The 14269-nt window shown below is 32.3% G+C and overlaps 1 protein-coding gene across 4 annotated transcripts in view; it reads right to left on the bottom strand.

Moving 5' to 3' along the window:
* The window catches only part of LOC139519267 (threonine--tRNA ligase 1, cytoplasmic-like), a 31626-nt gene extending 19810 nt beyond the window's left edge, over nucleotides 1-11816 (bottom strand). The window contains exons 1-5 of one of the 4 annotated variants that reach the window (XR_011663548.1): nucleotides 11683-11816; nucleotides 5761-5838; nucleotides 2978-3159; nucleotides 1470-1585; nucleotides 201-330 (exon numbers count right to left, since the gene is read on the bottom strand). Coding sequence is in view for 2 of the 4 variants with exons in the window: in XM_071311230.1 (XP_071167331.1) it covers nucleotides 201-330; nucleotides 1470-1585; nucleotides 2978-3159; nucleotides 5761-5838; nucleotides 11553-11639 (593 nt within the window). In the remaining 2 variants the exon portion in view is untranslated. Of the gene's footprint in view, nucleotides 1-200; nucleotides 331-1469; nucleotides 1586-2977; nucleotides 3160-5760; nucleotides 5839-11552 lie in introns of all 4 variants that reach the window. The other 3 variants (XR_011663549.1, XM_071311231.1, XM_071311230.1) reach the window with 3 other exon arrangements.
* Between the last annotated feature and the right edge of the window lie 2453 nt (nucleotides 11817-14269).

Below are 14269 nucleotides of genomic sequence, written 5' to 3'. Positions count from 1 at the left end.
CGGATCGACTAATAGGCGAGTATCTACGGTACCCCCCCCTTTTTTAAAGCGGGGGTATAATAAGGCATATGTATACAAATAATGAAGTATCAAGGTCTTCTAAACTCTAAAATATAAAGCTTTATACTTTCAACACAGACATGACAATAAAATCCTATATCAAAAGCTGGGCCATAACATAGATGACCATTTCCACTCACCTCTCTTCTGACCACATGTCATAATAAAATCCTCCATCTATAGGAGGACCATAACACAAGTGTCCACCATATAATTTCTCCATTGCTTCTCCCAACATGTGAGCACTTGAATGCCAAAATACATACTGACCTACAAAAACAAGATACATGTGGATTTATATACTGTAAATTCATTAAATTATTCGTTGGATACAAATTTTCGTGGATTTCGTGGGTACAGGTGAACCACTAATTTCAATGTTCAACGAATTACAAATTTTCCATTGGCTTGTATGCAGACTTCTGCTAAACCATGAAACTAAATATCAACGAAATGTGAGTTTTCCTCAACCCACGAAAATAAATGAATTCATAGTAGTGTTTATAAACCTGCTTGCCTAAATAAGTGTTGAGCTTTCACATGCAATATCATTAACAAAAATCTACGTTGAGTCTGTTCAGATTTTCATCAAAGTAAAAAAAGAAACTCAAAACATGTCAAATTGCCTATTGTGTGACATTATACCTGGTATTACCAGTCAAATTGCCTATTGTGTGTGACATTATACCTGGTATTACCAGTCAAATTCCCTATTGTGTGACATTATACCTGGTATTACCAGTCAAATTCCCTATTGTGTGACATTATACCCGGTATTACCAGTCAAATTCCCTATTGTGTGACATTATACCCAGTATTACCAGTCAAATTCCCTATTGTGTGACAGTATACCCGGTATTACCAGTCAAATTCCCAATTGTGTGACAGTATACCCGGTATTACCAGTCAAATTCTCTATTGTGTGACATTATACCCGGTATTACCAGTCAAATTCTCTATTGTGTGACATTATAGCCAGTATTACCAGTCAAATTCTCTATTGTGTGACATTATACCTGGTATTACCAGTCAAATTGCCTATTGTGTGACATTATACCTGGTATTACCAGTCAAATTCCCTATTGTGTGACATTATACCTGATATTACCAGAGTCTGGATGATGCACGAAAAGCAAGAGACGATCATCCTGTTAACACATCCATCTTCACTTTGTTTGTAATACTATTTGAACATGGTTTGTTTATTTTCAAATTGGAAAATATATATTAAAATTGGGTTTGTTATTCTGTGTATTTTTGAGTTCTCTGTGTATTAAAGACTGCACCATACATGATCCCTGTGTTAATCTGTAAATTTATACTTGCTCTTTATATATATCAAAACAGAATAAATTTTTTATCAAAAAATCTCTGCAAGAACTTAATTACAAATTGGTGTTACAACCTACCATCTTTATCTTCAAATTTGATAAGCTGTAAATCAGCATCTTTTTCAAAGGGTCTGTCTAAATCCCAAAGATCTCCATTAACCTTGGCAACCACACAATTATCTGCTAAACCCTGGCTACAAAATAGAATAAATATTACAATTATCAACTGGCTATATCTTGTGTATATTGATCCATATTTATATAAGTGTACTGAAATGATTTTTAATCAAATAGATTACCTATTTTTTGGTGAAAAGCCACATCATTTCACCTTTATATCTATTTTTGGTAAATATGTAATGTTAAAAATACCTGATGCTTTTTGCCGCTTCATTGATTGGTATACACTACTCACTAAAATGGTAAATATAAATACCTGATGCCTTTTGCCACTTCATTGATTGGTATACACTACTCACTAAAATGGTAAATATAAATACCTGATGCCTTTTGCCACTTCATTGATAGGTATACACTACTCACTAAAATGGTAAATATAAATACCTGATGCCTTTTGCCACTTCATTGAATGGTATACACTACTCACTAAAATGGTAAATATAAATACCTGATGCCTTTTGCCACTTCATTGATTGGTATACACTACTCACTAAAATGGTAAATATAAATACCTGATGCCTTTTGCCACTTCATTGATTGGTATACACTACTCACTAAAATGGTAAATATAAATACCTGATGCCTTTTGCCGCTTCATTGATTGGTATACACTACTCACTAAAATGGTAAATATAAATACCTGATGCCTTTTGCCACTTCATTGATTGGTATACACTACTCACTAAAATGGTAAATATAAATACCTGATGCCTTTTGCCGCTTCATTGATTGGTATACACTACTCACTAAAATGGTAAATATAAATACCTGATGCCTTTTGCCACTTCATTGATTGGTATACACTACTCACTAAAATGGTAAATATAAATACCTGATGCTTTTTGCCACTTCATTGATTGGTATACACTACTCACTAAAATGGTAAATATAAATACCTGATGCCTTTTGCCACTTCATTGATTGGTATACACTACTCACTAAAATGGTAAATATAAATACCTGATGCCTTTTGCCACTTCATTGATTGGTATACACTACTCACTAAAATGGTAAATATAAATACCTGATGCCTTTTGCCACTTCATTGATTGGTACACTACTCACTAAAATGGTAAATATAAATACCTGATGCTTTTTGCCACTTCATTGATTGGGATAGACTACTCACTAAAATGGTAAATATAAATACCTGATGCCTTTTGCCACTTTATTGATTGGTATACACTACTCACTAAAATGGTAAATATAAATACCTGATGCTTTTTGCCACTTTATTGATTGGTATACACTACTCACTAAAATGGTAAATATAAATACCTGATGCTTTTTGCCGCTTCATTGATTGGTATACACTACTCACTAAAATGGTAAATATAAATACCTGATGCCTTTTGCCACTTCATTGAATGGTATACACTACTCACTAAAATGGTAAATATAAATACCTGATGCCTTTTGCCACTTCATATGGTGTAGTTTTCCAACATTCTCCATCAACCTGTTTACCATCAGGTAATGTGATTTTGATTGGAGTATTTGGCTGTGCAGCAATAAATTCATCAGATTCTTTCTTTAATTTATCCCATAGCTGTAGTCTGTACGCCAAAAATTCAGGAGGAGGACTTATCTACAATTTTCAATTGATTTTTATTGTTCATTCTTATGTTGTACTGTTACATCACTGTATCAGGTTAGGGTGAGGGTTGGTATTCCTCGAACATGTTTAACCCCACCATATTATTTATATATGTGCCTGTTATTCAGTTGCTGTCTTTTGTTCCTGTGTAACATCTTTGTTTTTGTTTATTTTTTTGTACATTAACTAGGCCACTAGTTTTCTTTTTCTGAATTAATTTACATTTGTGAGTTCTGGGCCTTTTATAGCTGTCTATACAGTATGGGTTTGTTGAAGGTCGTACAATGACCTATAGTTGTCAGGGTTTGACACTAACATTAGAGGTGATGTAGTCCACAGGACTACCAAGAATAATTTTTGGGTAGTCCTGGTAGTCCACCTCTATCACCGGTGAGGGCCGCAACGCGGCCCGAACTAGCTAGGGGGGTTTGGGGGCATGCCCCCCCAAGAAAATTTTTCAAAATAAGATGCAATTTCCTGCCATCTGAGCACCTGAAAAGCACACAAATGTTCATTTGAGTTTTGAAAATATTTTGGTTTTTTGTTCAGATAAATTAAAGTTGACATTCAGTGAATTAATTTTATTACTCCTGAACTTTTACCATCAGAAAATTTTGAAAAATGAATGCAAAATCTGCAATCTGAGACAATTTCTAAGGCCTTGTTAGGTGGAGTTATTTGACCTTTTATTCCAGGATTATTTAGAAAAAAAGGATAAAAATAAGTCAAAGTTTTCATTAATTCTTCAAACAGTTTATAAGATTTTTCTTGTAGCGATACAATGTCTTTGTTTGTGAACTAGAGGTTAACTTCATCATCACTGTTGAAAGCAATTCAGCGGATATGTTGCTATTATTTTATAATGGTTATATTCTCCCACTGATAGATTATTGTTGTATTATTTGGAGTGGTTGTGCTAAAAATGAGCTAGTCAGAATAATAAAATTGCAGAAAAGGGCTGCAAGACTTATTTTTTTTTCAAACTACCTCTTCCTGTTTCTCTATTTAGGGGTAATAATTTTCTTTTCCAAATTTGGGAAGTATTTTTTTTTTTTAACTCTGACACCTACGTTTTTATTGCTGACCTTTGCTGTCTAATCTGCAGTTTCTTCACATTTTGGTTATCAGACATTTTCATTTTACATTGAAAATCCCATGTGTTACAAACACTGTGAAGATTCTGATCAGAAATCTGGATCTTAAAAGTGCTTTCATAATAATAATATAAAATTTACGTTCTTCCAAATGCCATCACTGTCTTTGAAAAATGTAAACATAATTGGGAGGACTTTTATGCCAATTTTTAGCATTGAAATAGCCAGACCATATACAAATTTCCAGGTGGTCCACAGGACTACTGATTAACCATGTTTTGGTAGTCCTCCTAGATTTTAGGGGGGCACCGGACTACCGGACTACCGTTAGTGTCGAACCCTGGTTGTTAATTTCTGTGTCATTTGTTCTCTAGGAGAGTTGTCTCATTGGCAAGAATACCACATCTTTTTAAGATTAATTTTGCATTTGATTTTATAGATTGATCATGTTCATTTACTGTCAGATTGATAATACATTCTAAAAGTTTTTCTCCCATAATGATTAATAATAGATTATAGAGTTTACAAAAAGCGGTTGAAAAAATATTACATTTTGTTTCTTAATCCAATAAAAGTAAACCTGTTTCTAAAAAAAAGCATTCTGTGAGTATTGCATGGAAATACATAGTCCCCTACCAGTTAAAAATATATTATATTGGGGAAAAAAATCCAAATTGATCTATAACTTGTCATGGTGTAAACTATATAACAAATATCAAGTCAATATCTTCAAACATGACAAAATAGTGTGGAAAACTGATTATTTAGGTAAATTTTCAAGTCCAAGGATCATAACTCTGCACAAAATCATCAGACTGGAACAAAATATCTTGATTTGTAACTTGTCATGATAAAAATATGTACCAATTTTCAAATCAATATCTTCAAGCACGGCGAAAAAAAAGTGTGGAAAACTAATTATTTGAGAGAATTTTCTAAGTCAAAGAAACATAACTCTGCAAAAATCATAAGATCAGAACAAAATTAGAACTTGATCCGTAACTTGTCATGATAAAACTATACATCAAATATCAAATCAAGCATGAAGAAAAAAAGTGTGGGAAACTGATTTGCTGGATGAAGTGCAAACCTTAAGTCCCCTTTGGTTTCGTCGGTAGGGGACTAAAAACAAGCAAAAAATAATAATTATTTAAAGGAAATATTCCAATTAAAACAATTTATCCCCAGGTTCTATTTTTAACCATGTTGGATAACCGGCATGGTCATGGGATTCATTTTTTAAACTACTGTCTTGCAGATACCATAACAAGGATTGTGGCCAAGCATGGTTAAATTTTGCACATTAAGTTTTGGGGAGAATATTTTTGTAAAAGTTAATGATGATGGATGCCAAGTTAGGAGAAAAGCAATAAATACAATGAAGCTTCTTATTGACCAACTTTCTTTTCTTTCAGGAATGGTCTTCCATTAATTTATCAGAAAATAAAATGTGATTTCTAATGAATTTGCATTTAAAGTAAGGGCAAATGCAATGTACCTCTTTTAATGAAGGATGTGCATTATCACCAGTTCCACCACCTCCTTTCTTCTTCTTTTCTTTCTTGTCTTTATTACCCTGAAATAAAATATCTATAACAATTATTGCATATGCTTTGTAATGGTTTCATTTTTAACTTTTGAAAAGAGTTAGTAATTCTTCTCTAGGTATGAAAGAAACTTCTTATAAGTACCCTTAATAAAGATACACATGAGAATGAATACATATAAGAAGATCTGGTATTGATCCAAAGAGACAAACCTCCATCCAAGTCACAATTTGTAAAAGTAAACACAAAAAAAGGACTAGTGTAAAACCATTCAAACAGGAAAACAAGTATAATCTACAATCTACATGTAGATTTAACCAGATGCTCCGCAGGGCACAGCTTTATACAACCGCAGAGGTCGAACCCTGAACAGTTGGGGCAAGTATGGACACAACATTTAAGCTTGATACAGCTCTGACTTTGGATTGTGATTAAATAGTTGACAAAACATAGGTTTCTGACACAGAATGAATGTGGTCTAAGAACTTAAATTTAAAAACTTAAAATTTTTAAATCAGACATTTACCTATTAGTCCAATATCCAAAATCTAAATACATGGTTAGATTCAGCATATCATAGAACACCAAGAATTCAATTTATGATGAAATCAAATAATGTTCAATTTTAGACCCTTTAGACACAAATGTGGACCAATTTGATAACTGGGCCTAAATATTAAAAATCTGAATACATGGTTAGATTCAGCATATTGAAGAACCCCATATATTAAATTTTTGTTGAAATCAAACAAAGTTAAATTTTGGACCAACTTGAAAACTGGGCCCTTATCAAAAATCTAAGTACATGTTTAGATTCAGCATATCAAAGAACCCCAAGAATTCAATTTTGTTAAAATCATACTAAGTTTAATTTTGGACCCTTTGGACCTTAATGTAGACCAATTTGAAAACAGGACCAAAAATTAGGAATCTAAATACACGGTTAGATTTGGCATATCAAACAACCCCAATAATTCATTTTTTTATGAAATCTAACAGAGTTTAATTTTGGACCCTTTTGGTCCCTAATTCCTAAACTGTTGGGACCAAAACTCTCAAAATCAATCCCAACCTTCCTTTTCTGGTCATAAACTTTGTGTTAAAATTTCATAAATTTCTATTTACTTATACTAAAGTTATTGTGCGAAAACCAAGAAAAATGCTTATTTTGGCCCTTTTTTGGCATCTAATTCCTAAACTGTTGGGACCAAAACTCCCAAAATCAATCCCAACCTTCCTTTTATGGTCATAAACCTTGTGTTTAAATTTCATAGATTTCTGTTTACTTATACTAAAGTTATAGTGCGAAAACCAAATGTCTTTGGACGCCAATGACGCTAACGTCATACCAATATACGACCAAAAATTTTTCAATTTTTGCGGTCGTATAAAAACAAGAAACACTTATGAACCACATCAACAAACAACAACCACTGAACATCAGCTGGTTCCTGACATTGGACAGGTACAAACAATTGCAGTGGGTTTAAATGTTTTTTTAGAGGCCTTGTATGGCTGGCTATGCTATGGGTTTTGCTCATTGTTGCAGGTAGTATGGTGACCTATCGGTTGCACTTTGTATATTACATGTACAAATGTACAGCTGTTTCACAAACCACACCTCTTTTGTGGAGAAATTTAATATTCTTAAGATCTTTATGCTTCATCTGGTAGAGACAAATCTTCAGAATGTTACTAGTATAAATTTTTTTTATTTCAAAACGGTTTCCGAGAATTTCCAAAATATGTCACTTCGGGAGACTATACAATATCAGAACAGTAAAATTTTTCAGACATAATCATCTGATTGATACAAATGGAATGTTTCAAAAATTCGGATCCATCAAATTTTACCAAGTTTGATATTTAATAATCTCCAGAAGTACATTTTGTACGTGTAACATATTTTGGAAATTCTGGGAATGAATCATTTTGAAATTGAAAGTAAATATTTGCTCACCTCAAATGGAATTGAATTATTTTGTAATTTCTTTTCAATATTTATGGAAATATTTAATTTTACATTAATAGGGCCAATTAAAATTATTTCATAGATTTTCATCCCGCCCGCCCGCCCCTATTTTTTTATTTAAAAAAAAAATAACCGGATTTGGTTCATGTCCTTGACCGGGAACCATTGATTATTTCGTTTAATTCAAAACTTCCTGTTTCAAATTTCGGTTTTGTATTTCTTCAAGTAATCGAACGATAATGATTAAGTCAACATATTGTGCTGCTCTATGATGACAACATCATCTACCGAGAATAGAGATTGATTACAAGAAGGGCATGAAATTTCCAATTACGAGTAAAACGCTGTGTCCAAGAACGCAAATTGCGGTATGTCACCAATGATTCAGAAGAAAACCGTGGTTTTTTTAATTTATACAATGGCTTTGTGTCAGGAAATTTGGACTGTGAATGATATCCAAAGTGCAAGAATCGTGGAACAAATTGGTATAAAAAACATGACTGGATTGATGAGATGGACAAAAGCACGAACTTGTTAGATTTATGACTGTATATTGAGCCAAAAAAAAGTTGAAAACATACGCATTTTATTAAAGCAAGCCCTTAGATTAACCCATGGCTTTCGTTTTTTGTTGACAAACAGCAAATATCCTCTGTCCCAATACCCTCAGGCTTAAATTAAAATATTGTTTGTTTGCAGTTTACCGACCGACCCTTGAAAATCCTCCCGACTGTGAAAATTTTATTGCTTTAAATTTGAAGAAATTTTTTTTAATACTTCTATTGACGCGATCCGGAACTTTGGGTCCTTTCCGGAAATGATTTAAAGTCTGGGTCAATTACACATTTCAAGTTTGGTTTTTATTAGCTTCCCGTCAAGCGTTCATGTGACCATTTAATAATAAAGCACATGGAAATTGTTTACAGGTATCCATGAAGTCACGGAGGAGTACTTTACGCTGTCGTCTCGTGTCAATTTTAAGACAACTAACAAACAAAAAAGTTTATTAAACTGTTTATTCAGATTCAGGCACATGTAATGATGTATGATGATATCATTGACGATGATGCAGCGGATATTCATAACTGACACGATAACCATTCTGTCTCAAACAAATCAGGTACAGAATCTGTGGAGCCTGACTTTATGGAACCATTTTCAGTGGTTAAATAATTCAACAGCAGCTTGAAGTATGGCATATTTTCTACAAATCGTTGTGAAGACGACAAAGATGAAACCACTCCTCCGTGACTTAAATCTTCATGGATATCTGTAAACACGCCTGTACGGAGGAAGGGCTCATTTGAAATGTTAATGGATATAGATCATGCCAAATCAATAAGATGCAACCCTAACTACAAAAAGATGTAGAGAAAATGAAAGGTTAGCTTGAAAAATAAATATACTCTCTCTATATTAAATCTGTCTTCGATTGCAATGAGTATGCTCCTTTAGGATAAGGGGGGCTGCCCCACTCATTGCAATTATTCTCTTTCTTACAATTTTAAATATACCCAAACTGTGTGTCCTGTGTGAATTCAATTAAAACATGTCCTTAGGAGCTATGCTGCCAATTTTTTTTATGCATTCAAAACATTTCAGTACAGACCATTTACTTTTAATGGGGTGCTATGGATTTCACCCCAAACTTTAGATTTCTTTGGTTTTCATTAAAGCCTGGCAAAAATATAACCTTTTTACTTATATATTATTAAATATTGTTAGAAATATGAAGACAGTCGAATGTCTTAATACTTTTTTTTCAAGTTGCCTTTTTTTTCAATTGAGGAAGATTCAATGGTTATTTTTTTTTATTAAAAATACACTCTTTAATGCATTGTCTTATAATTCTTTAATATCTACATTTATCTGCTGAAAATACTCTACTCATGAAAACATTCTAGTCAAGAAGCATACGTGTCTGAATATATTTCTTTAAAACAGTTCTAGTCATAATGACATTCCTTGTTTATAAGTGTTCCAGTATTTAATAATTATACCATATTTTATGTCATAAATTGGATAATGACACTATGTTTGGTTAAAAAGTTTTTTATCTGAAAATGCCTGTTCATTTGATGTTGGTTTTCAGCATGTCCAGTGTTTGTTGTTTTAAAATGTTTTTTTTTCTTCACAAGAAACTTGGTTTAGTGTAACTGCTTGTTTAAACTGTATTTTGGCTGATAAAATAAAATATTTTTCCTACCTACCGACCCTTCAGTCTGAAGGTACAGTCGGAAAACTGCAAACAAACATATTTTTAAGGTTGGCCTCAATGTAGTCATTAAATAACAACTTCTTTTTGGTGAAGTTCATGTTTTACATCATAATTGCTACCAACACTGAGTTTTCATTTTATTCTGTACTCATCATAATACTTATGTTGCATACAATTGTACCAATACATTTTCTTAATACTATGGGGACTACAAACCATCGCTTAGAAAGCAAAATAAATTTGAAGTAGGTATATATAGTCCAACTGAAGAGAGCATTTCTCTTCGTTTTTTATGATTATAAATAGGTTTCTAAAGAGGCAATTTCATGTACACGTATATAAACAGTGGTTGCCAATCAGAGATATTTATTTGAGAGTTTGAAAAATTATGTTTGATTCCTTATAAGACATGAGGGTTTCATATGAAATAAAATTTAAAAAATAAAATCCTCCCACCCGCCCCTGTTTTTTCAAAGATTTGGATGAAAATCTACTAATTAATTTTAGTTGGCCTACAAATGTAAGCACAAAAAAGTAAGACTTTGTTACTATGCAAAAATTTCTGGCCAGCAATTCAGATGTTATGCCAAAATTGGGTTGTAAAGTTCCCCCAAAACTATTTCCAAAGTCCAGTCAAAAATAGCTTCAGCTTTGTGATGTCATAGGAAGTCGTCACAGAAAATAACTCTAACATGAAGACGTCATAATAATTTGGAATGATACATGCAATAGAAAATAAACTTTTTTGTCGTTAATAAGAGAAACCCCATGACACTGAATGGTTACTAAACGTCTCCTGTGTACAAAATCATTATTTTTCTTTGTTATAAAGTCAAGAAAGGTCAACTGTATTTAACATTGCTTTAGAGTATAGTTAATATGAGGCAGGCATTACCTGTAAATGGGGACGAAGTCTGTATGAATTATTTTTTTGTAACTTAATTATTTGTCAAAAAAAAGAAACGGAAATACCGTAACGTTTCCGATTTTGGTTCTGTTGTTAAGGATTTTAGTTGTGACGTTATTTAAATTATGACGTCATATGCAATGTAAACAAAGAAACGCTATCATCAGGTAACGTTTTTTCATATCAAGAAAATATATTAAAAATGAAATTGGTATTGCGCGTTTCTTCCTATTTTATACTAGACTGATAAATATATATTTTACTCAAAGTTTCATACAAACGAGACCGGAAAAAGGAAGTATATTGTACATTTCTGCGCAGGTCCGGGATTTCAAAACATGACATAAAAAAAATTGAACGATTTTGAGTTCATTAGTACAATGAAAAATTCGGGAAATTTTCCCGAATTTTTTTTTTTATTGAATTTTCTACTGTTATTGGGGACTTCGTCCCCATAATATTTTTTGGGGTACAGCAAGATTTGTCTCCCTGGAATGATGATGCAATCAAATGTCATACACAGTTTTACATAGTATATAAATAATTAAAAACAGAATGCAAACAGCAAATTTATATTATTGGGTAATTGTGTAAAAATAACCCCCAGAGTGTCGAACGATCAGAAACGAGAAGGATTTTCACACACCAGTGCCGATGACGAGGCTGACATGTATCGGCTATATGATGAGCCTATCTTCTTCGACAGACGAAGTGCAATTGATTTTGAAAGCATTGGAATTCAGAAAGTTATTGCCGAGACAAAAAATTCTTCATGCCTTTTTCTCTGATGAGATATCCATATTTTCCAATTTCTTTTCCACGTTTTCTGTCATGTTGCTAAATATTTCCAATGCGCACGTCTTCCGGTCGTTTCCGGATCCGTTTTAGGGTACTGGCTAAAAGAAAGAACGTCAAACCGTACCCGGGACTATTAAAATGAAATTTAGAATTTAAATTATGAAGGTGTCAAAGTGACAAAAACTCTACCAAAAAACAGAAAACATCCAATGGCAACCAATGGATCTTCAACAGCGAGAAAGAAAAAAAAAACCCACACCAGCAGGCGGGCTTCAGCTGGCCCCTAAATAAAAATGTGTATTCTAGTCATGACTTAAAAATTACAAATGAATAATTTGCCTACAAAATGATAAAATTCTTTGGATACAAGAATTACGACTAAATAATAAAATCATGGAAATGAAAATACCCCCTTGTCACCCTACACAACTTCATCTTCAATTTTCATTTTGTCTATTGAACCTGCACACAGTAAGTAAGTAAAACTGTATTTGGATTCTTCATATGGACATGCATTTAAAACATAAGCTCTTGTAAGCTTTTCATCGAATATAAGCTTAGATATTGGTATAAATGTAAATGGTGAAAAGATTTGTATATTGTTATATACAGACGATGTAGTTTTATTAGCCAAAAATGAAAATGACCTTCAAAGAATATTAGATGTTTTAAGTATATGGTGTAATGTAAATGACTTAATTGTAAATATGGACAAGTCAAAAATTGTTCATTTTAGAACACAATCTGTGACACAAACAAATTTTGAATTTATGTTGAACGGAAACCAGTCAGATATTGTATCAAAATATATGTATCTTGGTTTATTATTAAATGAGTTTTTGGATTATAACGAGATGGCGAAAATTGTAGCAAAATCAGCCAGCAGATCGTTAGGTTTACTAATTGCTAAATGCAAAGCAAATGGTGGTTTTGAATATTCTACTTTTACTAAGCTTTTTGACACTCTTGTTATGTCTGTAATTGAATATGGTGCTGCGATATGGGGAAGTAAAGAATACTCTTGTATAAATGCTGTAAAAAATAGGGCAATGTGTTTTTTCATGGGTGTTGGAAAGTACACACCTAATTTAGCCCTATATGGTGATATGGACTGGATGCCATGTATTGTAAAACAACGGAGATGTATTTTTAGAACTTATAGTAGATTTACAAAAATGTGTGATAATAGAATAAACAAAAAAGTTTTTATATGGGCAAATATTATATGCAATAATAGACTGAAAAATTGGAATTTCAAAGTACACACAAAGTCTAAAGAACTTGATATGGAACATTTTTGTAATACTAATTTGATTATTGATAAACATGTTATAAAAAAATATTGAGAATATCTGTTTCAATAGATTTAAAGAGCAATGGTATATTGATTTAATGTCAAACGAGCGTAGTAAACTACGTACTTACAGACTGTTCAAAAATGAATTTGGTGAAGAAAATTATTTATCAAAAGTTATACCTGGTAAATATAGGAGTGCCTATGCCAAATTTAGAAGTGGTACGGCTCCTTTGAAAATTGAGACCGGAAGGTATGAAGGTCTTTTAGTTGAAAATAGAATTTGTTATAACAGTATTTGTAATTAAAATCTTTTAATTGAAGATGAACAACATGTTTTAATGAATTGTCCTGTATATGAAGATTTGCGTTGTTATTTGTTTTATCAAGCATCTCTATTTAATGTTAATTTTATGCAATTGTCTGATGACGATAAATTTAAATTATTCACAAATAAAAATATGTACTTTTATACTGCCAAAATCTGCAATGACATTTTATTGAAAAGAAAATACGTATTCATGTGACCTTCAATTCGGTTTCAATTCAACCCCTAGCTGGAGATAGGTTACGGATGTATTCAGATTTAAAATTGTAAGGGTTTCGCGGAACCCAACATCTCGCCTACTTTTGCTGTTAGTCGCAGGCTCAACAAATATGGGAAACACATATTAAAATTTTCCTCCAGACACTATCTTTAAAAGTTTTGACTAGTTCTGTAAGAAGCTTCTGTCCAAATTTGATCAAAATCCAGGATGGTTTATAAAATCTAATAAAGATTTAAAAAAAACTTTAACCGCAAATTGTTTGTAGAGTTAACTGCAAACTTAGTCCATTTATGGAATATACGGAAAAGGAGGGTTTTTTTGGCAAACTTCTGGAGATTATCTTATGATCATAAACAAGTTTCTGTCCAAGTTTGGTAGAAATCCAGGATATTTTGAGAAAGTTATTAAAATTTTAAAAACTTAACCACACTGTGAATGATATGCTTACTGGCATACAAACTAAGTCCATTTATAAGTAAAATACGGAAAAAGTTGATTTTATTTTTACGAAATTTACTTCTTGAAAATTATCTTATGATCATAAACAAGCTTCTGTTCAAATTTGGTACACATCCAGCCTAGGATAATTTAAGAAAGTTATCAGAATTTAAAGAACTTTAACCACATGAATATTTGTGGAACCTTCTGACGACATAATCGTTTTCTATGTCTCGCTTTTACGACTAAAGTCGCCGGCTCGACAAAAAGAAATAGAATGACAAC

This window comes from Mytilus edulis, chromosome 4 (genome assembly GCF_963676685.1).
Source record: "Mytilus edulis chromosome 4, xbMytEdul2.2, whole genome shotgun sequence".
Taxonomy (NCBI): Eukaryota; Metazoa; Mollusca; class Bivalvia; order Mytilida; family Mytilidae; genus Mytilus; species Mytilus edulis.
Note: the sequence above shows the minus strand (reverse complement) of the source record. Positions and strands in the feature narration are given on the sequence as shown.